The 26,801-nt window shown below is 36.0% G+C and overlaps 1 protein-coding gene across 1 annotated transcript; it reads right to left on the bottom strand.

The window, feature by feature from the left end:
* Nucleotides 1–660: 660 nt before the first annotated feature.
* On the bottom strand, nt 661–25,606 carry LOC124358006 (muscle LIM protein Mlp84B-like). Its single transcript, XM_046810221.1, is given in 13 exon segments — nt 661–1,975; nt 2,670–2,775; nt 4,055–4,131; nt 4,133–4,243; nt 4,521–4,653; nt 4,756–4,931; nt 5,115–5,238; nt 7,517–7,604; nt 8,133–8,229; nt 11,371–11,494; nt 16,658–16,817; nt 17,990–18,138; nt 25,448–25,606. Coding segments are annotated over 12 exon segments (1,482 nt in total). The 5' UTR covers nt 18,105–18,138; nt 25,448–25,606; the 3' UTR covers nt 661–1,804.
* Nucleotides 25,607–26,801: the final 1,195 nt, after the last annotated feature.

Genomic DNA, 26,801 nt, shown 5'->3' with positions numbered 1-26,801 from the left:
GCTGTCAGAATTGTTTTGAAATTGAACCCCAGAGAAAACCTTCAGGGAGCTTAAATTATTGACTTCACCCTGTTTCTGGACTGTCGAGGTCGTCTTGTTCTGTCGACTCAAATGTGAGTTGGTACAGGGCAGGCACAACTCTTTCAAATCTATCAACGTAGAATGACAGCTTTTGAACACTAGTCGTCTCAAGTTGGTATCGGACTAATCAATAAGCTCTCTGAGGTATCAAATAACTTGATGATCACACAAAAAGTTCATGATAGACCATGAGGATAAACATTCTTGTAAACCTTTAGGAAAATTAAAAATCCCCGGTTATCATAAAACAACATAACCGGGAGGGGGAAGTTGTTGTATTTTGTATGTATTTAAATGAGGAAATGCAATTATTAATGCTTTATACGCAGTAAATATTATTATTATGGTATTGTTCAGATGGCAACCATATAAAAACTAATATGTTTTTAGAGCTGTTGAAATATCTGCATTTTTATAACTTGTGCTTCTAGTACTTTCAGGTATGAATTACCCTAGTTTAATGCATATGGAATTCAGATTAAAGTTATTAAAAAGTCAATATAAGAACCTAATCCCTTGAGTTACAGATTATTTTAAACTGTGACAGTAGATGGTTCATACAATAAAACAGACAGCAACTGGATTTTATATTTTTTTATTCAGACAAAATAACTGTATTACAAATTATTTTGCTCGGCAAAAAAATGTAATAGTATAATAACACTCTGCTTTAATAAACTAAAATACATTTGTCAAGCGAAAGTTCAATCTTAGCGTGAAGCTACAGCAACAGTATTGCCCTATATGAAGGTGTAAGGAGAATTTGGAACGGATTGAACTGCCAAAAGGTAAGTAGAAAAATAAATACCCAGACTTTACAAAAAATCTGGTCGTTCGAAAGGAGAGACTCCTGTTAGCCCAACGGATGATTCCAAACCAAAAAAACTAATTTTTAACCCGAACAAGAAAATCTCCTGAAAAAGACTTGTCGAATTCGAACGTAACCTTCCACTGTAAACTACCGCGAGTCAAAGAGGACAATGATGGTCTCAGCCTCAACAGTGACTCCTTTATTCTTTTCTTATTTACAGACAGTGAACAATATAATATAAATAAATATTTAAAAACAACGACGTTATGTACAAATGGTTAAACATATTGGTGCGTGCTACGCAATTCTGCCGGTGAAGTTTTTTTTCCGCGCAACGTTCGGTGTACCCAATTTGCGCATTATTGGATACACCGCCCATTGACTGGAGTTTTAGTTCTTGTTGCCAAATTGCAGAATTGCGTGTCGCACCCGGGTGTTATATACAGCAGAAAACGTCAACACGCGCACACAGCCTATGTGATAGTTGGTATTCACACAGTGGTCAAGATGGAAAGGAATGTCCCCGAACTACCTCACTTTGTCTTTCATTCACTGTAAAAAAATATAAAAGTCTACTTTTGATCCCGAATAAGCCCTGAATGTGCTTCCGGCCCCGTTGAGCGCGCGAGTCAGAACCGGATAAAACTCAAAATCCCTTCCGCGAGCCCTTTCCACCGACCGCTGTGTCAACATTATCCGAAGACGAATATCTCGATGTCGATTCACGACAGACTAGTAAATTAATAAAGCTAACAAATAAGCTAAAACAACAGAAAGCATATAATTGAGCATATTTTTTAACAACCGGAAATTAAGTTTAATCGTTTCTGTACTCGACCCGAACCCTAGATAATATTGAACGGTGAGTGGAGAGGGCCGGAAGGGATGGCAAGGGCTAGGCTAGTGAAGGGCTCAAGCCATGGTCAGTGTGCCGGCACCAATGCCGAATCCCACGCCCTTAGGACCGAAGTTGCGGGCGTAGCAGCCCCTGCAGTAAATCTCCTGGTCGGGTGCGTCGTTGAGGTTGGTCGAGTCCAGAGAACGCCGACAGTCCACGCAGCTGAAGCACCTCTTGTGCCATATCTGCAGCAAACATAATCATCAGTAGCGAACATTGAAGAGGAAAATTTAAACGTTGGATATCAGTGAAGTAAGCTAAACTATAATGGGCCTACTCGTGCTCTAACCATAATTTATTATTGGTTTCGCAATAACAAGAAAAACAAGCAGCAGAAAGTTCAAGTCGCGGATGCCTCAAAGTCCTGATGTATAAGCCAAGTACTCAGCTTCACTGTAGAAACAGTGAGAAATGATATGGTCTTTTGAAAGTATTTTGAATCTTTGAAGCGATTCTTCTTTCTTGATTGAAAGTGGCAAATCCTTATACATGTATAAAGTGGGGACCTTTCCAGAAAGCTTGTATTGTGAATAGTATGCTGAAGCAATTGAGAGTTTCTTGTAAAATTGGTGGTGGTGATTATTATTAAAACACCTTTTTTGGTTCGCTTTGACGTAAAGATGATTTTGAAGACTGAAAAGAGGAGGTAAAGGGAGTATTTGCAAAACTTCAAAGTGCTTCCGGTCCGGATCACGAAAAGGAGCAGAATTTATCAGTATTACCATTTTCTTTTGCATAAAACACTTTTTCAGAGGCGGAGGAATTTCCCCAGAAGATCGCTCTGTACGCTAAGGTTGATTCTGTCCTGACATTTCTCATTCCCCCAAGTGAATTTAAACAATAATTCCATTGTATCCATTACGAGAATTTCAAACTTACTCTGTTCTTGCTAATCATCTGTTCCGCAGCGTAGACAGGGAAGCCACAGCGTGAGCAGCCCTTCCCGTCACTTGCCTTGGAGCCGCCAAAGGGCTTGCCATCAGGGCTGGAACAATACAGAATTGTCAGTTCGCAGTAATTACACTATTTGGAACTTTGATCTGTAAATGAAACAACAATTTTTGCTTTCGAATATGTTGGTCTACATTTGATCTGTTTCGATCATTCATTATAACTATCATATGAACGTGCTATTGAAGAAGAGGCAACAGCGATATTACGTGTAGGCTGACGTAGCTAAATGTTTTGCAGAGTGTACTGTTAAAGAAAATGATAAACATACTTTTGAGACATAAATATAGAACTCTGCCAAGATCCTCTCAGCCATTCAACTTTATACATTAGTAATAAATTGAGTACGAAACAATACAATGTCATACTGTGTTTCTTAAAATTTCCACCCTCCCCTATTGACTGTCTTAGAAATAGAGATGGGGTGATTTACTTGGGGGGTGTATATGACCAAGTGAGGAGTTTTTAGTGCATGAAAATGGTTTACTCCTCCCTCCCCAAATGGGGTATTTCGGGGGTAAGTCAACATTTTTAAATAGGAACCCCTAGCAAGTGACACCTCATATTAAACTAGAGGTCTCTAATGTTACTCTATCAAATTTGGTGGCCAATTTAAGTTTGGATTGTTTTATTAAAACCCCTACAGTTTAATTTATGTTTAAAGTCATTTTAAGGCAGATAAAACATTCCTTCACTAATTATTTTGAGAACTCACGATATGAAATCATAAAATAAGGTATTGCAAGGTAACATCAACAACCATGATTAACATAGCATTTATTTGACCGAAGCCCATTAAGAGTTCTTTGGAATACGAATAGCTGGTTTTGCAATGTCATCTATTATAGGTTACCTGATATTATGTGAGGCACATTCAGGCACTTTGTAACTTAACATGATAGGTAAGAACGTTAAGCCAGGAAAAACATTTGGGGGTCCAGACAATTAATATTTTCCCTTAGTGGCAGAGAGTAAGGCCCCATTCTGTTCCTTAAAAAGTTCTTGGCCCGTTTCTTTGTTGAGAACGATCTTTCAGCAGTACATGTGAGTAATACTGAATTGTTTAAATAATAATAATTGTTTACCGAAAAAGCAATTGAAAAAATAGAAAATTGGGGTTCCGAACCCCTTGTACCTTCTCGCTGGGCACACAAGGAATAGTTTTAAGTGGAAGGCGTATAATAAAGTGAAGAATGCATTGTATGTTTTATCTGAACCGCATATGTCGTAAAATTAAGACGTGCACTAGCGCTATTAGATTTCTTTAAACACGCAATTTGTATAGTATAGTATGATAGACTCATAATACTTACTATTGTATGGTGCTCTCGCCATTTGTCGAGACCAAGGTAGGGGCATGGCCGTAGCCGAAGCCCTTGGGTCCGAAAGTTCTTGCCGTAACACGCCCTGCAGTAGATCTCCTTGTCGGGCCCATCACAGGCCAACATGGAGTCCAGAGGTCGGTGACATTGGCAGCAGTTGAAGCACTTCTTGTGCCACATCTGCAAACACCAGGAGATGGTTTATTTACAATTTATATATTAATATTTGTATATATAAATCCTAATAACACTCGTATTGAAATGCGAAAATGCTTTTGTTGCGTGTTTTTCTTTCATGTGTAAACTATTCAACCGAACCGATCCTTTAGCAAAGTTGTTGTTCAGCAACAAACATAGCACCGCCACAGCAAGGACAACCGACCTGGGGCAGCTTTGATGGAAGTGGTATCTGGATTGTAGAATAGGCGAGATGATGATGATATATTTGTTAACTCACCGTTCCTTTAGCGAGTTGTTGTTCAGCGGCAAACACAGCACCACCACAGCGAGGACATCCCTGACCTGGGGCAGCTTTGATGGATGTGGTATCAGGATTGTAGAATGGGCGAGATGATGAAATCTCTTCCTCTCTGCACATAAACACATCAAACATGAACTTTAGCAAAAACTTTGAAATTTGTTGGCATATTGTTAAGAAAGATGTTGAAAGCCAGGTCAGGAGGGTAACTTACGTTAGTCCATCGGTTTGAAGGAATCCCGAGCCACAGGCGAACCCGTAGCCGTGTGGACCCCACTTCTTGCCGTAGCAGGTCTTGCAGTAGACATCGCGGTCTGGCCCGTCACAGGCTATGATTGAATCCAGCACTCGCTTGCAGTCCTTGCATTTGAAGCACTTTCGGTGCCATGGCTGCAATATTAGTCAGAGGTTATATTTCTGTGTCTGTCTCACACGATGATTTACTGTCATTTTAAGGGATAGCTAAATATTTATTTAATACATTCAGAGAGTCAACATATTCCAGATAGTAACTTTTCAGATCTTACTCTATATAAAGATTTTGACAGAAGTCCAAATGCATGAAGGACTTACCCGGCCCTTAGCCAACACCTCTTCAGCAGCAAAGACCACACCGCCGCAGCGAGGACAGCCCTTGCCAGGCTCTGCCTTGATGACTGCTGTGTCCATGACGTGGATACGCGGAGCAGGAATCTCACTGAAATATAAAGCTCAGGTCAATTGATTTGGGTACAAGGCTTGTATAGTTCCTTCAGAGATGATCCGGGAACCATACTAATCCAGATATGTTATGAAGCATTGCAAAGCACATTAGATAAAGCATTTTCACGTTATTCCCAAAGTTTATCAATTATATATATATATATATATATATATATATATATATATATATATATATATATATATATATATATATATATATATATATATATATATATATATATATATATATATAATATATATAATATTTGGTAAAGTTGTTTTTGAGATTAGTAGCTAAAAATTATACGAAACCCGCAGTGTATAATTTTTCGAAATATTTTAATAGTACTCAAAATAGTTGTGAATATCCTTATTGGCTTAATGTGAAACTTGGAAAGGCAACTCTTATACTGAATACGTTATATTAATCCATGTGATGTCTAGAATCCAGAATCTAAATATCAAAATGATTGATGCCAATCCGAAGTATCGGAGTTCCACCAAGGCCATCAAACAAATTCAAGAAGGAACTATAAATATCCAACACAAAAGTGACGATCGACGTTCAGCATGCAGGTTGGGTTTGATTTCTTTACACAAAACAAATTCTAACTGTTGGAAATACATTTTGCGACCACAAATTGAAAATTCATCGTCAACCAATTAATGGAACTGAATTTTCCTTATAAAACCACACTGAATAGTCTACTTGACTATCATATACACAAATAGTCATCAAAGACATGGGAAAAGACATTAAAGGTGAAAAGAGAAGAAAATAGACAGATTCGAGGAAACACAGATTAAAGCTAAACTAAGCAGAGGAAACGAAGAAATTTACGTTGTTGCTACCAAAAAGTATTTAGGGCAGTATTTCTTTGTATTTATTTTATATGAGGTTTTAAGGTGTCACTCATTCGTGCACTATATTTCCTGATACTAAAAACAGCAATCAATAAAGTGACAAAAAGTAACATTTGTGAACTATAGATGAGCCACTTTGAAAGCGACCTGCGCGAAGATATCTTGCGCGTAGGGGGGGGGGGGAGAGCAGGAGCTTGACCACGCCTACCGCCACTCCCTCTTCCACTGCTCGATCTATTTCCTTTACAAGACACAAGTGGGAACCGAGTGCTTTGCTTCCTCCCGATGGTGTATTAGAGCATTACGATATGTTTCGTTATTCTCATTGTTTTGGAACAATAAATATTATTATTTATTATTAAGAATAGTCCATTGCATCTATTTAATATGTTGGTATAATTAAGGAGTATTTGAACAAATGTTTATTGTTAACAGCTGTTCTTGTTAATACCGGGTTTGTAAAACAGCTGTTATGTAACACATACCCTACGAGTGGTAAAGTGGCGACTGAGGAGTGGTTGGTAAGGAATGTGGAGGGGGAAGAGAGTCCGCACTTCTTCACCCTCTTCACATATCTCTGTCTCTCTCACTCCCTCCCCCCGCTGTTCACTTTCAAAGCGCCTCATCTATAGTATTAACACAGTTTGGGTGGTAACACCAGTTCGATTCAGGTAATTGGTTTCATCTTGTCAACCTTTACAACTGATTTAGTCTACAACTGTGCAACAAGGGAGTACAGTTCCCAGACAAGACAGGACAGGACAGGACATGCTTAGTCATGCTTGACTGCTCTACCTGTCGTCATTGATATCACAGGTTAGTCCTATCCCAGAGCCCCCATGGCCCACTCCTCGCGGGCCGAACCTCTTAGCGTAGCACACTGCAGATAATAAAGCACAACAATTAGCGAAGCACATGACATTAACATTACCGACCTCTATTGATCTCACATTATCGTCAGATTATATTTCAATAATCATCTAAGGCAATTTCTTCTCTAGCAATCCCCGTACAAGGTAATTTTCAGGCAACATCATTACTGCACCAATAAATCTACTTTTTTAAGTAACTACCATTTTTGTCGTGTCACGGAGATGGCCCGTAAGGAGTCAGAAAGAAATCTTAAACGAGAGCATATGTTGAGTAGTATATCAAAGTAAAGGTCTTTATTAGTAGAGTACAATGCCGCAAATCCGACCTCAAAAGGTTCAGTCTTTAAAAAATTACGTTGGTTTAAAGTTTAAAACATTTAGGTTCTGTCGTAGATGGTTTAAAATTCTTGTCCATCGATTCTGCCCTTTCGACTTTGGACGGATAATTTATGTATTGATTTCCTCTCCTACAGTCCACTGCCCTTAACGTGAGATCAACAGAAGTCTGGTTACAAGTTGATACATGTTTGAACGTACCCGTTAGTCACACTGGGGTCACTCTGGAGAGCTCCACCACCCTGGCCGTAGCCATAGCCCTTCGGCCCAAACTTCTTGCCGTAGCAAACTAAAACGTGCACAACAATTAAATACACATGCGAGTTTCCATGCAATATCTACATACCTACTTATGTTAAAGTACATTCGAGATAGAAAACAAACAATATTTCAACTGTCAAGAAAATTGAAATTGTAACAACAAAAGAGAAAACCTGATAGGTAATCGATGTTGGAATTATTAAATTCGAGTAGTATACTGTAATTAAGTTTAATACTAAATAATTTGTGTGATTTGCTATTTGGTTCAAATATTGCATAAAATTAACTAAAATTGAGGTAAAACTTTTTGTATTATTAGCTGCTCTTATTTCAGCTGAATTTCATAAAGTGACAAGCAAAATTTAAAATTAGTTTTTGTGATCTTTTTGGAATAATGTTGATTAGATCTCGCAAATATCCTTCGTGTAACATTATTAGATCAGTGAAACTATTATGAAACGTATGAATACTTATGCACTTAACGTTATCCAGTATTTTTATACTATATTTTTTGATATATTAAATGACATAAAAATGGAGGTAATTTGCTGTATACCTTTGCAATAAATGTCTTTATCAGGGCCCTCACAGACTAGCACTGAGTCGAGATGTTTGGAACAATCACCACACTTGAAACATTCCCTGTGGTAGGCCTGTAACACAGACAGGACATGCAGACATGTTCATACAAGACAGGACAGGCACGAGTAAGACATGTTCGGTCGTGCTCACTTGTCAGCGAACTTCTCGTTCAGATGTTTCCCAAAGCATTTTTTGCTCTACCATACTTGATAAAGCCAGTTGTATTATGTGGTGGAGGTGTTGTAGTAACACTTGTACAAAATTGACTGTCACTGAAAGGATTCGTAGAAACTCGTGGTTTATCGTTATAAAATAACAACCTTTAGTGGTTTATGAGGTATAACTAAAGACAAAAAATGTTTTGGGAAACACCAAAAGACAAAATCTATCTACGATGTTAACTATGTATGGAAGTAAGAGGAAATGTTATGTGTGAGTAATAAAACACATGCAAGTTCCTTCCAAGTTCATCGCTAACTTTTAAGTTCAATTATCCCTGAATAGAGGAAAAGACATGATTTAATTTGGTACAAATTAATGAACAGTACTTCTCCCTTTGGAATCGGAACCCGGATTTAAACGACACATCATTAATTGTAATTATTAATAGGTGTACAAAAATATGGTCGAAGTAATATTTCCAAGTCTCCTACGATTCGTGCAGTCCAGACATGCTTTCGACCACTTACATCGACAGTACACTTCATTGTCCGGACCGTCACAGTGTTCCAGGGAATCCAAGGTCCTCTTGCAACGAACACAGAAGAAACAGCTTCTATGATAGGCCTAGTTATTATCAACAAGCATCATATTTTGGCCTGGTACAATTCTTAGAGTTCAACATTATGATCTTTTTATTGTAGGTTAAGGAACTAATGGTAACCTGTAGTATATATGTATAACAGATGTCTACAACACTTTCATACACCATTAAAGATTTCATGTTGCATTAACTATTCCTTACTAAGAACTGTTACGATTATTGTTCCTCGACTTATTTTTCATGTTATTGGTGTCGAGCAACTGTTAAATAATGATAATCTTAATCTAAACACAGAGATAGGTTTTCTTTTCAACACAGTTTCATTACAACATTAGAAGCTTTCATTAGGTGTTATGCCATGCATTATTCCAATTTTAGCTTATTTGCTAAGTCACAGGCTTTAGATATTTTTGTATAAAGGGGGATATTTAACATAGTTCGGTCTCGAGTTTAATTTACTTTCATTACTCGTTACATAATTTGTGGCTCCTATTGTTCATGTTTGTGAGATTCACGTAACAATTGCCACTGCTAAGTAAATCCAAATTAATAATAATAAAATATATATATATATATATATCGAAATCGAAAATCAATGTCTAATCTTGATAAATAAATCTGTAAAAACCGAACAGCCGATACTATCTACAAATTATCATATAAAAATAAATGCAAAATCTCAAACAATTTTATTTTAAACTTCTATATTTATGATGAATACTTTTTTCGTAATAAATGGAGTTCTTAAAAGATTTAAATGATATTGCAGAAATTACATTGAAAAAATAAAAGAATTAAATTAATTGAAAGAAAATTATAAGTAAAGAATTTTGAATTCAGAGAAAATTTAAATACGTTTAGTTTGACAACAATTGTAGAGTAGGAAGATTTAAAATTCTTTTACAGAATAGTTTGAACGTCTTAGATGATAAAAAGATTAATAAATATATACAACGATAACGTACATTTGATTGTTGTTGGTAAATGACAATAAGGGATAAGAATGTATAAATTTTAATTTTGATTAAATTTTATAATTTTTATAATAATTTTTCATTTGTTATGATTCAAATTCATAGGATTTACATTTATACTTTTACAACATTTTCAGTCATTCCCAACAGAATTTTTAATTATTTTCGTGGAGTTTCACTATTTGAACCACATTTTTTATTCATTCCGTATAGCTTTTACAATAGTTATTTTTTCGAAAGATGTTGATTTAAGAGTATACTTTTTCGATTTGTTTTTCATTATAAATATTATACTATAAAAGTTTACAATAAAAGAGTGTAAGATTTACATTACATTACATTTTCATTATCTATATATTCATTTATGGTATTTTAAACATTAATTTTGTAATGTTTTTGGTTTGTATCTAATAAGATTTCCTGTTTGCATAGATTCATTTATGTAGACTGATATTTTACATAGATTTTCTATTGCTCCCCAAAGTGGTCCAGGAACACCATAAGCCCCATATTATTATCTACTTATATATTGCCCAGTCAGTATCAGTATTATAGTGTATTGTGTTTTAAGTATAACACACGTTGTTATATTTATATCATCGGATTAAAATCTACTGTTTGGAGCTCACGAGTAGAGTAGCGGTACGAATGCGCCCACTGCCTGTCAATCACTTTTCATACATTTCTAAAAACATTAGGCATCCTAGACTGAATAATTTACGTTAAATTTTTGAATAAAATCACATACTTAATTTAATTTATAATTTTAAAAAAATTGTTTTAATTTCACTATATTTTGTCTTTAACTGGAACAATTTTATGTTTGATTAGTATCGTATTATACATATTGTTGTGGTCATTGTTCTTTATTAATTTTTAAATATTACACTATTTTTATTGGTTAGTAATTCTAGCGTTTGTAGTTATTTTAATATGATTGTAACATTGTTTAGTATTATTAATTTGTATCGTTACTTTTGCAGTTATCAATTCGTTTGATACTTTTAAACTACACGCGTTAAAAAAGTATTGATGAAGACAAACACAAAAGAGTCGGCCGCACTGTGATACTTACCATAAATTTGCAAATTATATATATATATATATATATATATAATTAGTATATATTTGGATTGGCACTATACATTTGTGAAAAGTACGATAATTATCAATAAATTACAATAGTTCCTGAATTACGAATACTGATTAAATAATGCTGGTTAACTATACTGCAACAACTTCAAAATGACACGGGGGAGGCAGGCGGGGTGAAGGGCGGGGAAAGTATAAAGGCATGTTTTTGGAATGGCTAGTACGAGAAATTCGCTCAAATATACCCCGCTCCCCCCGTACCCCTCGCTCCACCACTCGTGAGCTCCCTACAGTAGATAGGTCTGTAGTAGCAAGTAATTCATTATTTTCCAGATAATATTGGTTTTAACTATTTTCTACAACAGGAGAAACATGTTCCTTACCCTGCCTTTAGCGAGCATCTGTTCCGCAGCGTAGACAAACCCCCCACACCTGGGGCATCCTTGCCCGGGGGGTGCTTTCACTATGGCTCTCACGTCCAGGGGGGCACCGGAGGGTCGTCCATCACTGCAAACATCGGCACACACGTCCAATCAACTTCAGGCCAATTAAAGCATTCAAAGTGAGTATAATATATTTGTTACGTTATCAATAATACTGGATTCGGATCAAAATCAAAAATAAATCAAACAGTTGAAAATTTAATCAAAATATGAATTAAAATGCAAAATTCAAGGTGTAACTAAAGACAAATATTATTTAATAACTTTATACAAGTAAATCCTAAATTAAGTACATAAAGCATTATACAATGCCAAACTGTTAGTTCAGTATTTAACTTAAAACGCAAGTACGAGTAATTGTTATTATAAATCGTTATCGTATTTTGTTAATCATCGCTTTATTAGACATTATTCGTTCTGAAGCTAGAAGCGCATAGAGAGTTATACACAGATGATCTGCAGAGTTAATACGACATTAACACAAAGATGATGATATATTATAACACTTTAGGCGTATTAGTGTTCATTTCAGAATTTAAACAAAAATTAGATTAATACATCAAAAACAATCTTTTTTATTAATTTTTGGAACAAGTGTTATTGCGATACAGTATGAAATTTAAATGTGGAAGTAAATTGCGTTTAAAATTGATTATAACGATTTACATACAGATATTTTTAAATATATTTTGAGCTAGGAAAGGTTGAGCAGTTACACAGTCGTTACAATCGTTTAATTGTATTTGATTTTTATTTTAAAATAATTTATTGGAAAAAAAACTTGTTCTTCAGTTTAATACTTCCAATTTACGAAAAAACCAGTTTTATACAAAGGGCGATGACAGAAGGCCTGAGCTGATTACAAATTATACAAGAATCTATTCTAAACCATACTGAACTATCACTAATCTATATTACGTACATGAAGCGTACGAAGCGTAGTGTTATTATCGGTATCTGTATTACGTGATAGACTAGGAAGGACACATCACAGGCCATAAGTAATGGGATAGGCAGGGGAGAACGGCGAGTTCGGATTGAAATTGACCCTTGACCCAAAGTCGGAGTGAACGTTCAAAAGGGCACTTTCCTTATCCCATCACATATAAACCATGCAACATGAAGTGGGGGTGGGGGGTTAGAGAAGCATAGGAGTGAAGCGCGACATGCATAGCCAATCAGCGCAAAGTGGAAAATTTCTCACCAAGTGGTATCACCTCGGTTCGGTTCATCAGGGTGGTATTCGAGAGCAGCCTAACGACTAACGGCTTATAGTATTGCTTGCTTACTCTGCCGTAGGCCGGGTGACGCTTTGTCATGTCTCGCGATTTTAGGACAACAGTACGGTCGGAAACGGGCAAATTTCTTACTGGCGGAGGTGAAGAGAAACAATTTTAGTGAGTGAGGGTGAGGATACTACTGGTGAGGGAACACACAGCGTCGTCTAACGTGATTCTGTCTAGATGTTAGTATGATATACACGAAAAGCTTGTCAACGCAAGCCTCAAGCTTGGTAAGCCAAAGCAATTCATAAGCCGTTACAATTTGTTATCATTTATGTACAATTGTTTAAATTCATATCATGATTAGTTTTCTCAGTTGTTATGCACTTTTGTCCAACTTGCAAAAAGTGTGGAGGGATTCGTGAAATGTTTCCCTCCACAATTAATGACAACTGGAATTCAACAGTGGTCTTGTGTTTTGTTTTTGAATTTCATTTCTTACAACAGACCGCTCGAAAGGGTCCGTTCACCTTACAGTAAAATGCAGGACAGTAAAAACAAAATTCAACATCGACTTTTCTTACAATATATTTCTCACGTCAGTCATACAAATCATTTGGTGTAACTCTCCTCTCGCAACTTCTCCTCCGTGCCAAATCGATACAATAAATACGAATAACAAAATACGATATTAAGAAAATATTAAGACTAAAAAAATATAACAATATTTTGTGTGCTCTCAAAAACGCAGTTTTGGAAATTAAAATAGTGGGCGTGTGATCGGGTGGAAGAGCGAAGCCAAGTCGCCGACAGAAGTCTGCAGACGTAACTTTAGTGTCTGGGAACATACAGGATCAAGTCAGGCGTCTGTTCCCTCCGCTACATTTGCTATGGATTATTGTCAAGCAAACAACAACTGTATCACATCATTGCTTAGAAACTTTTAAAAATGCGAACTACTAAATAAGTTCTCAACTATTGAATTCTTGACCTCAGGTTGGAAAAGTAACAGAAGGAACAATTGTTTGCTTAAAAATATCCATAACCAATGGTATCGGTTGTGAAAAAGGTACTTAATTAAGAACATTTTGAAAACAACTTTATGAATTAAGACGCTATTATTAATTTGTTTAAATTTCTAGATAAATAATCACTATTGTTACCAACGCTTATATTACAACATCACTGAATTTAAACTTTATTCAGAGTGAAACACTGTTTTGATTTACAAAGGGTGGAGACTAGATTATACAACTTTCGTTCGGGGGCAAAACAGAAGAGACAATGATGATAAAAAACACAGAGGTGGGGCAGAAGCGGACTGGGTCGAAGCCATAAACTGCCTATTACCAGGAAAGGAAAATGCCCTCTGCGACTATTCATCATACAGGGGAGCTAACTCTCTAACAGGAACTAGTCCCGTACCATTAGAGAACTTATGGGGGTAAGTGAGGGTACAAGAGGTAATATTTATTAATAAAGAAAATTGTTAAGGACAACACAAGAACACATTATGACGAAGTGTAACTGGACTGAAAAAAATGTGTTGAAGCATTATATTTGTCAGTCTAACTTAATTGGATGTTTTTGTGTACAGATAGAGCTTAACCTTGTGTATGGAGACTAATGTTCAAGGTAATTAATATTCCTTTGAGTGTAATATCCTTGTACAATATTTGTTGGGTTCTATTAGTTTATTAGATTCACAAGAAAGCGTCAGTGACGTTGAAACTGTCTAGTTTATACTTTATATCGTTTTTAACAAATCATAATTAAAACACATAATCAAAAGAATTTCCTATAATTCAAAACCAGATAAAATGTTTCAATATAATGGAAGTGAGTTTCATCGTTCTTAATGATCGTTCTGTTAGAGCGGACAGATCTTGAACACGTCGCTCTTTTCCAAAAATTATAACACTCAATAAAATTGTGATACCATGTTTGTTTTTAAAGCCGAATTGGAACGATATAAGCGATAAGTGGAATTGATGTACATAAAATGTATAACAATAAATTGTGATGCAATGTTTGTTTTTAATATCGAATTGGAACGATATAAGCGATAAGTGGAATTGATGTACATAAAATGTATAACAATAAATTGTGATGCAACGTTTGTTTTTAATATCGAATTGGAACGATATAAGTGATAAGTGGAATTGATGTACATAAAATGTATAACACTCAATTGTGATACAATGTTTGTTTTTAATATCGAATTGGAACGAGATAAGTGATAAGTGGAATTGATGTACATAAAATGTATAACACTCAATTGTGATACAATGTTTGTTTTTAATATCGAATTGGAACGAGATAAGTGATAAGTGGAATTGATGAACATAAAATGTATAACACTCAATTGTGATATAATGTTTGTTTTTAATATCGAATTGGAACGAGATAAGTGATAGGTGGAATTGATGTACATAAAATGTATAACACTCAATTGTGATACAATGTTTGTTTTTAATATCGAATTGGAACGAGATAAGTGGAATTGATGTACAGCAAATGTATAGCAGTCAATTGCGATACTATGTTTATTTGTAATACTGCATTGGAACGAGATAAGTGGAATTTATGTACAACAAATGCATAACATTTTATTATGATACCGGGTTTGTTTTTAATACTGAATTGGAACGAGATAAGTGAAATCAATGTACAGCAAATGTATAACATTCAATTGTGATACCATGTTTGTTTTTAATACTGAATTGGTCCGAGATAAGGGAATCATAACTGGAAATTGTGTTCAGCAAACATAACATGTTCAGTGCAAACATCCATTATGCAGTGTAAAATATATACAACTAAGGTCAATGAACAATCTTAACCAGCGATAAACAGTACATTGACACTACACATTCTTGTAAACTTGATCTTCGTTCACCCAAATAAAACTATCGGATCCAAAATCACTACTTGCATTATTACTGTCCTGACATGGCTGAGTTTTAATTAACTGGAGTTTTAAATCATATAATAACAACACCAAAGAAATAATATTAAAGGGAACGTGTCATTAAACGTAAAGTTGTTTGCAGCTTTGAATAAATGATTGTGCTCAGTTTATTCAGTTAAAAGATTGACTGTTTGGTGTCATTTCACAGCCATTAGGTTTATATAGTTTTAGAGAAGCAGGATTCATAGTGAGGTATAACAGATTTCTTTGTCTGAAGTCTGTTTTTGATGATGGAAGGATTTTGAAGAAAACTGGATTTTTCCAGCATTTGCCATCGTTCACTGATACAAAAAATCAGCAACACTACCTAAAGTCGTAGTGGTTGGTCGACGAATGCAGACCTATTGTGACCTGTATTCTGTAGTTCAGTTTTAATAATTAGTGTTGTGTTTAGTTTTTTATGAAGTGCCTGTTTTAGAGTTAGTGAAGTTGACACACAACATGGTGGTTGTGATTCCCTACTACTACTAGGTTAGTTGTACCGGTATGATTGGCTTATTTTAACCTAGTTTGTAACTATGTGTTAGTTCAGTTATTCATCTGAAGAAGAGATCAGATTGCAAATCTCGAAACGTAGTGTTACTTATTTTTTGTATCGCTGAACCTTGGCAAATGTCCGGAAAATCATGTTTCCATCATCAAAGATTTGACTGTGCAGTGTCGGTGGAGGAGGGGAAGGACACATTTCATATCTCAAATTTAATCTGCGAGATGAAGCGATAGTTCGATATCACCTGATTAGACTACTGTACACTTAACGTGGTGGGAAGGGTTGAATAATTTTGAATGTCGAATTCAGCTTCAGTAAGAGGAAGATGAACTAGAAGAGTGTGTTCTGAAGTCCAGGGAATATCGTCCAAAATTTTGTAGATGATGCGGATAGGTTATTTTTAACAAAATATTTTTTTAAAATTATTTGTCTTTGTGTATTGACCGTCAGGATCAAATGTGAGTTTGTTGTGGACGCCGCGACAGCCATATCAGTCAGTGGACTCTCTATCCTACAGCTCCAGAGACAAGAAATGGTACTCACTCTCCCGCCAGATGGTCGCCCTTGTCCATGCTCAGGGTGCCAGCTCCACCGCCGAAGCCGTAGCCCTTGGGGCCGTACTTGCGCCCGTGGCAGACCTTGCAAAACAGCTCTCCGTCATGTTCTGAGCAGTTCGTGGAGTCCAGAAACTTTCCGCAGAGACCTGCGCCGTACAAACGATCAGTACACAGTAGTAATATAGCTAATATCGTTAGAAATAAAAGATTCCTGAACAATTCTACAATAACACGTGAACAATAAAGTGATTATTAAAACCCTTTCAGTGATTCTGAAAATTCCTCTTACCACCTTCCAAATCCCCAAAAATTTGGCTATACATGCTCTATTGTACTGTGCAATAAAAAATGTTCTGATTCAATACTATTTAAAACAGGTATTTAAAACCCTTGGTTGGTTGGTGAAATCTTTGAAATCAACCCATCCGTCTATCAACTGGGTGTATAACCCTGTTTTAAGACAGTTGTAAGTCCGTATGGTACAGGAAAACTTCAGAACTTTGTCTAGTTAGGTACCGTAGTTTTAGTAAAATTTATCAGTTATTGTTATCAAATATCTAAAAAAAGGATGCTTTTACATACAACTCAGAAATTTGGAATACAAAGGTGTGGTCTTTAACCACGTGCTGAATGCCTTAGGAATTGTGGGTACTTCTGAATAAACGTAATAGAATATGTTCGTCTGCTGCAAATGTATGACCGTTAGATTTCTACTAATTACATTTTGCCAAAGGGGTAAGAACTAGGGTGTGATAGTAACAGGATGGCGGTTCTTATTTACAATTTGTTCTGGGAGTTTTTATTAATAAACCATCCTTTAAAAATTAGTTATCGTGATTTTATAGACTGAGCTCAGTTTGACCAATCAAATATGACCAAAGTTGGTGAAATCCCAAGGATGGAAGCAGTTAATCAAATCTGTTTTGAATCTCTTATTATTCAAATTCTTACCCAAATTTTACATGGATATCAACTATGTCTCCTGCGTTAATTGATTGGACGCCAAGAGGCTCTCAACAACTATCAGTAATATTGTTCTGAGAATATAAGACGTGTTTTTATTACTTCAGTTCCATCAACAAAGCGTGTGTGCCTAGTTAAGCTGCCTTCTGATGTAAATGAGGCAGTCCCTGGTTAATTCAGTACCTTGGTCTTCGTTTGTAACAATTTAGTAATTTAAATATTATAGATTGATGATTCATAGGCAGGTGGAAGTAGGTTTCTTGCTAATTTAAAATTAGGAAGTTGAGTAATTGTATGCTGATTTTGTAAATGTAGTAATAATGGAACCTTTGCGGCAAAATTGAGAGTTACTTACCACATTTGAAACACATCTTGTGCCATTTGAGACCTCCGGCTACCCTCTCTTCTGCGGCGTATACAGACTTGCCGCATTTGGGGCATTTTGGGTTCTCGGCTGCTTTGAAAGGCATCTTTTTGGAATTTGGTTACTACTTTTAGTGAAACCTGAAACAAAAGGTATTTATTAATATATTTCCATAAAGCTATTCCGTCTCTCTCTAAAAAAAAAACACAATTTCTATCCTTACAAAGCTGAAAATCTTTAAAAATGGCTGGTTGCCTGTAAAGTGCTGAACAATAAAAACACTCAATATCAAAATGTAATTTTGGTTATAGAAGAAAATTGTTGCTTTTTTAGTTAAATAAAAGAACTGGCTTTAATAGTTCGATGTTAAGTACAAGTAAAAATAACCATCAAAATAAAAAGACCAATTTTTGTATTTGTAAAAATGTTTAGCTCCTTAAACATTGTAAAGATTCATTAAGATAAGAAGAAAATAAAAGAATATTTTTGGTTTTTCCATGAGAGAATCATATGCATTTAAAGTTAAAGGCATTAAAATAGGTATAGGCATCCTATAATGAGGCCCAAGGAAGATGACAGAAGATAAGGATAAAGTTTTTTGTTATAGTATGTTGCATATATGAAAGATGACGGAAAATAAGGATATGGTTTATTGTTACAGTATAAAGCCTATATGAAAGGTGACTGAAGATAAAGATATAGTTTATTGTTACAGTATGTAGCCTATATGAAGAATTACGTAAAATAAGGATTTGGTTTGTTACATTGTGTAGCCTATATGAAAGATGACAGAAGATAATGATATAGTTTGTTGTTACAGTATGTAGCATATACGAAAAGTGATTGTAGATAATGACATGTTGTCTATTTAGAAATAATTTTGCAATTTCTTATTAAAAACCTGGCATTTTCTTATTTTTTGTATAATTGTACTGTATTTTTGGTTTCGTCTTTATACGTTTGAACCCTAACAGCTGACAAACAGTACAATACATGACACACACTACTAACAGCAAACAAACAGCGAAACAGCAGTTCATATAACTTAAATATTTTAAGTACAAATATTAAGTACAATTTTGTGTACATACAAAATATAAATAAATAATAATAAAAACATAATCATTAGCAAGTAAATGTTAAGCTCATATTCAAATAACATCGAAAACTCCTTTCAAACTTAAAAAGCTTTTCCGGCCAGATAATATCCAAATTTTGTTCTAAATATCACATTTGAAGCTCGTGAACATTTTATTGAACTTGTGTCGTTTTCTTGGCTCACTTTATGTGTTACTGGGTGGTCTCCTAAAGATTTAAATTTCCCTTAAGTTGTAGTAGTTTTTTTAAGAGTACAAGATAATAATAGTATGCTCTCAGGGGCTGTCAAACTTGCAGTTTTAGTATTGTTTTTAGTATGTATGTATATAAAATTCCGGAGGAATATCCCGAACCTCAACCTTACAGGGAGGTATGGAAAATTCCCAGTTTCCCCGGTAGTGGTAACCCCACCCATGTGGACATCCTACACACGCCTATGGTGCACATGCAGTTGGCACAAGTCTGGAACTGGTGAAGGAGTTCCTGCCAAGTCTATTTCTGGACACCGCTTCTAGAATTCGAACCGACTAAATCCGGACATGTGCACGTGAAATTCTGCTCTTGACTTAAACTTTTCCAGGTTCACTTTCAAATTTCCGTGCACGAAAAATCTTCACGAGAATGGAGTTTTCAGTGTATTATCATTGTGCAGAGAACGCTGTTCTCAAGAAATGCTTGGTCTGTACACGAAATTACTTCAAGTATTGGACTTGCTTAGTTGCTTCACTGAGGTATATCAACTTGAGAAAATGTAGTTTTTCGACCAGGGAATAACCGTTGTTATTGCCAAATTTAAACAATATAATAAGTCTTATCGATTCTGGTGTTTTCTATGAATGCATGAAACTTTTTAGAACTCTATTAATATTATTTTTTGTGCTTAGTATTTCACAGATTAATTAACTGACATTCTTTACGGCTTTATTTTGATTTCGTACCAAGAATACTAGAAAGAAATTTAAGAAAAGTTTTTTATGAAACGCCAATTTTTAATTACTGATTACGTCCTTTTCAATAACACGTTTGGATCACTTGAATTTACTCTACGTGGTCCCAAGTCTACAGGAAGTCAATTGTGCATGATCCATCATGTAATTTAGTGGTTTTAATAACCAAAAAGTAATTAGTATAAAATAAGTAGAAATAACAATTTACTTCCAGATAAAACATTACACTACTCAGTGATGTAATCACCCCACAGAGTAATGCCATAAGAAATGTTTAAGTACATAAGTCAGTAATATGCCATTTTTAATGTTCCCTCATCACAAAAATTCGCTAAGTTTCCCCGAGACAAAAATTCAAAATGTTTTACCACGGACATCGATATGAGTGTCTCAAGTAAGCATTCTATTAATATGCATGCCCAGGAATTGTGCCGCATTGATCTCATAGATTACTGTTTAATTTAAATATCACTGATGGGTTGGTGCGATATTTTCAGAAAAATAATTTAAATTAGATTTTGAGTCATTATTACGCAAATTTTGTTCTGATAATAATTGTAAGCAAGAATTTAAACTTACGAAGTATTGTTTTACAACGCTTCCTTACAATTTCCTAGGACACAGAGAGTAGTGTCATCCAGATATTGGATAATTTTCCGTATGCTACCGATGGTCTGAGGTCATTCTCATAAATTAAAAAGCACTGGACATAAAATCGATCCCTGTGGAACTCCGTATTTAATGGACAAAGTTTTTGACTGATTTTCATTTAGCTGAACGTATTGAGATCTTTCATGTGCAATTTCAACCAAGTGAGTGATGTACCTTGTACCCCACAGTTATTTAATTTCGAGATCAGAATGTGATGACCCACGCAATCAGAAATCTAAGAACCCATGCACCACTTTGAAGAATCCAGGAAAATGCTGATTGTAGGTTTTCTACTGTCTAGGCCCTCCATAATAATGTCAATACCGTGTTACCGCATCAGTTGTAGATTTACCTCTCCTAAATCCAAATCGCTCTTTGCAGAGAATATAAAGTCGGTCCAAGCAGGAGAGTAATCTAGAAAGGACTTTACTCAAAGCCGGAAGAATGGATATTGGACGACAATTATGTGTAGCTTGAGAATCGCCTCTTTTAAACAAGAGAAATTTTGGTTTTCTTAGACTGTTGGAAAATTGTCCAGAAGTGTTCCGTTCCAAGTTCTAATATTCCAAGTTGTAAGTTTCATTTATTCACGCACCACTTATTTTTTTTAAAATTTTTATACGGCCAAGTAACATTCAGCTCTTCAACTGCGGACTAGTAAGTTAGATAACCTTAATGATTTAAAACATGTTCTAACTATTTCCTTACAAATAAAAAATGATAACGTTCTAACAGTGATATTCGAGTAAAAGATATAAAACATCTGCATCTGGATTGCACGAAGTAATATTCAGTGGTTCTTACTTACTTGTTCAGCAGTTCGGAGTGGACATAGCACTAACCCAGCGATATTCCTGTACGTTATGTCGGAGTTACACGTCCACTGCCAGAACGCATACTGACACTACTCATGTCATGTCGTAACTGTACGTCAGGGGCCACATACTACAATAGCTTTGCCAGCGATTGCTATTCAAACAGTTAGTCCTGTCAGATATTTTGCGTAACTGTATTATGTTCCTAGTGATGTTAGCATTTCTGTATGAACTTCATCAACAGATCCGCCTACCATTGCTATTCCACCATCTGTCAGTGTGAGACTATTTACGGAACCACTTTATGTCCATAGTGAGGTTAGCATTTCCGTATGGACCTCATCAACAGATCCGCCTTCCATTGCTATGTCCCCATCTGTCAGTGTGAGACTATTTACGGAACCATATTATGTCCATAGTAAGGTTAGCATTTCCGTATGGACTTCATCAACAGATCCGCCTTCCATTGCTATGTCTCCATCTGTCAGTGTGAGACTATTTACGGAACCATATTATGTCCATAGTAAGGTTAGCATTTCCGTATGAACTTCATCAACAGATCCGCCTTCCATTGCTATGCCCCCATCTGTCTGTGTGAGACTATTTACGGAACCACTTTATGTCCATAGTGAGGTTAGCATTTCCGTATGGACCTCATCAACAGATCCGCCTTCCATTGCTATGCCCCCATCTGTCTGTGTGAGACTATTTACGGAACCACTTTATGTCCATAGTAAGGTTAGCATTTCCGTATGAACCTCATCAACAGATCCGCCTTCCATTGCTATGCCCCCATCTGTCTGTGTGAGACTATTTACGGAACCACTTTATGTCCATAGTAAGGTTAGCATTTCCGTATGAACTTCATCAACAGATCCGCCTTCCATTGCTATGCCCCATCTGTCTGTGTGAGACTATTTACGGAACCACTTTATGTCCATAGTGAGGTTAGCATTTCCGTATGGACTTCATCAACAGATCCGCCTTCCATTGCTATGCCCCCATCTGTCTGTGTGAGACTATTTACGGAACCACTTTATGTCCATAGTAAGGTTAGCATTTCCGTATGGACCTCATCAACAGATCCGCCTTCCATTGCTATGCCCCCATCTGTCTGTGTGAAACTATTTACGGAACCACTTTATGTCCATAGTGAGGTTAGCATTTCCGTATGGACCTCATCAACAGATCCGCCTTCCATTGCTATGCCCCCATCTGTCTGTGTGAGACTATTTACGGAACCACTTTATGTCCATAGTAAGGTTAGCATTTCCGTATGGACCTCATCAACAGATCCGCCTTCCATTGCTATGCCCCCATCTGTCTGTGTGAGACTATTTACGGAACCACTTTATGTCCATAGTAAGGTTAGCATTTCCGTATGGACCTCATCAACAGATCCGCCTTCCATTGCTATGCCCCCATCTGTCTGTGTGAAACTATTTACGGAACCACTTTATGTCCATAGTAAGGTTAGCATTTCCGTATGGAACTTCATCAACAGATCCGCCTTCCATTGCTATGCCCCCATCTGTCTGTGTGAGACTATTTACGGAACCACTTTATGTCCATAGTAAGGTTAGCATTTCCGTATGGACTTCATCAACAGATCCGCCTTCCATTGCTATGCCCCCATCTGTCTGTGTGAGACTATTTACGGAACCACTTTATGTCCATAGTGAGGTTAGCATTTCCGTATGGACCTCATCAACAGATCCGCCTTCCATTGCTATGCCCCCATCTGTCTGTGTGAGACTATTTACGGAACCACTTTATGTCCATAGTAAGGTTAGCATTTCCGTATGGACCTCATCAACAGATCCGCCTTCCATTGCTATGCCCCCATCTGTCTGTGTGAGACTATTTACGGAACCACTTTATGTCCATAGTAAGGTTAGCATTTCCGTATGGACCTCATCAACAGATCCGCCTTCCATTGCTATGCCCCCATCTGTCTGTGTGAGACTATTTACGGAACCACTTTATGTCCATAGTAAGGTTAGCATTTCCGTATGGACCTCATCAACAGATCCGCCTTCCATTGCTATGCCCCCATCTGTCTGTGTGAGACTATTTACGGAACCACTTTATGTCCATGGTAAGGTTAGCATTTCCGATACGAACTTCATCAACAGATCCGCCTCCCTTCGCTATTCCAGAAGTAGTAGGCTAAATCAATTTTACAAGAATTACTATCTCAGAGGCCTTCCTCTTTGAGAATATCTCGAGTCTTATTCCAGCTGTTATACAAATTATACATCGCGTCCAGAACCGAAAACTAATAAAATGTTTGTTGTCAAGACATCGGCTGCGCAGGTCTTAACTCTAAAACTATATCCGTGGTTCTCGAGACTTTCGTAGAGTTAGTTAGTAAATCTATCACTGTTTAAAACATATTTTCATTTTTATTTCAGAATTAAAAATAATACATTGTTATTACTTTTTTTACAGTAGGGTTGGTTATTTTATCACAACGTAATTAACTAACGATTCATTCATAGATAAAATATCGTTTGTGATCGCATTTGTAAAAACAAATTTCAAATGTTTTGAAGACTTGCGATGTTGGATAAAGGACCGAGTGACCAAAACCATAAACTTAATTTTAAAACTCTTAATTTGAGTTGAACTTGACTCAGAAACCGAATCAGGACTGTTTTCGGTGAAGTCGATATTTTATCACTTTAACATAATTAACCAACGATTCATTCATAGATAAAATTTAATTTGTAAATAAAAATGTCGAAAGTTTTGGAAACTTGCGGTATTGGATAAAGGACCGAGTGACCAAAATCATAACTTAATTTTTAAACTGTTATATTGTGTCCAGCTTGACTGAAGTCAGCGAAGTCGTAGCTGCGGTCGGCTCCAAACTTGGCGGCCAAGGCAGAATCTGTTATTATTTTTGGGAGTGACTCAGACATGCGGGATGAAGGCGGGGCTGGACAGAAATACCCCTACTGAGACGCGGTTGCGACATCGACCCACGCCCACGCCCCTTTATAAATATGGGTGGACCCGGATAGTTGTAGAAGTAATTCATTATTAAAGGTTAAAATTAGTAATTATTCACTATACTTATAAAATATGCAAAAGCGGTTAATAAAAAAAAAAACATGTCAAATTATTAATACAACCTATGTTCTTTTCGTGAGTTGTAAGGTTCACACCGCATGGAACAATTACCATCACAATGAAAATCTTCAACCCCACTTTAGCTAACCATTATCAATCAGTAGATGTCAGATCAACTTCACTCATCTTAAGATTTATTTTATTTTAGCAAGTAGCCTAATATATTGATTTAGTAAGAATGTTAAGCATGGAAATATCTGTACAGTGCCGTATATGAGATTTAAAAGCTGACTAGATTTGAAGAAATTCTCAAAAAAATGTTGTATTAGTTCACACTCCCAAATTATTGTTTGGTCAAGCACATTCCTTTATTGAATTATTGTATTGCTAATAGTGTTTTATATTTATTATCTTCAAACACGAATTGAACTATCATTATGAAATGATCTGTTACATAAAATATTGTACATTATTGAATTTCTTTTTATAATTAATAAGAAATCTGATTTTTCAATTGCCTTTTTCAACTGAGTTTGACTTCTATAGTTTTGATAATGTACCTTATTCTAATTAATATCACACACATGCAATAACAATTCGTGTTCTTATGTTTTAACGCGCCAAAAAAAAATTAAATTAATTCACAGAATTTGATAAAAAAAGTAAAAATTCTGTAAATGTTTATAAACTTTAGTTATAGTATGAAAAATTATTTTTGACGTTAAAATTCTGTATTAAATGCAAAAGAAAAGTGAGAGACAGAGAGCCGACTCCAACAATACAAACCACAGACGTTGTATCCAATCCAGAAAGCGCCGAAACCACACTAACCACTAGCACAGCTGGTACTGTATCACTCTTACCTTTTCGAAGAAATAGTTCGTCAGGAGCGGAGTGGTACGCACTACACTCACAAGTCGCGGTTACGTGTCGAATAGCGGGTGAAGGCGCGGGCCGGTCAAGTCATTCTGCGGGGTGCACACGGCACTAACCTCCCCCCCCGGCCCACCTGGCCCCACATTGTTCTTCATTTAGAATTATTTCGTTATTGGGTGTGAGATTTGCATTTCCCCTTCCTCGGAATCACCCACGTGCTCCTCACTTCTCTGTTCACTACATTGTTGTCGTCCCGATCAGCTGTGAACAGTTCTCGCCGAAATATCGGCCATCTTTCGTCTCTGCGTGAAGTCGACTTGTTCCGGACTGTTTATTGTCAGATAAAAGTTGGATGGCCGCAAAAGATCATCTGTTAGAGCAAAGTCCTTAAGCTTAACAACATTCGGCTATAAACAAATTCAGTAATGACATAAAGTTTTAAAATTCTTAGAGAAAATCAAAAGTAAGAGTGGGTGCAGCTTAAAAAGAACCACTATTAGGAAATGTGGATGTTATTTGCTATACCATTAAAACTAAAATAGTAAATACTTAAATTTTGAGGGAACTGAATTATATTCGTTGACCATGAAAAGTTTGTGTCACCCCTCCGTAACCAAGTAACAATTTATCTACCTACTGTAATCACCATCGTCACTTAGCCTAATTCCTAATTCTTTGTTTTTTCCGAATCATGCCCCAAAACACAAACCCGCCTAGGTCTGAAAAAGTATACATAGAGTGAGGACGGCCCATGAGGAGTCAGAAACAAATGACTTGCGTGTTGTATCAAAAAGGCCATACTTAGTAGTAAACAGTGCCTTAAACAAATGTTTAAAAGGTCTAAAGTAAATAATTCATTGGTGGCGTTTTAAAGTCTCCATTAATTTCCGTAAAGGAAATAAAAACAGCTGATACCGTTGAATGTGATATAATAATGATGGAAAAGATGGGCAACATCATGACAACAATTAAATTTATGTGATAGGGTTATATTATTGTACACTGATAACAGTTAGCATTACACATTCAATCTTTCTTTTCACAAGAAATTACTTTAGGCCTACATAGGATATTTACTAGCATTTCATCAACTTACAAAAATATTCGTCAGGATGCCAAGCGCTTACTACTTCACAAGTTAATGGCACCACAAAGTTTGATCACATAACAAAAGCATAGCCCTAAGTTGAAGGGTCAATGCAGAAAATCCTAGTAGTGTTATGTAGAACTAAATATAGCTTGAATCACTGCGCTGAGCTCTGTCTTCTATAATAGACAGTGATGTGAAACATACTGATTTAATCGTGTCATAAATCATAGCTCTAGGTTGAAATGTTAATG

This window comes from Homalodisca vitripennis, chromosome 3 (assembly GCF_021130785.1).
Source record: "Homalodisca vitripennis isolate AUS2020 chromosome 3, UT_GWSS_2.1, whole genome shotgun sequence".
In the NCBI taxonomy this organism is placed as follows: Eukaryota; Metazoa; Arthropoda; class Insecta; order Hemiptera; family Cicadellidae; genus Homalodisca; species Homalodisca vitripennis.
This window is presented reverse-complemented; position numbering and strand designations above follow the sequence as displayed.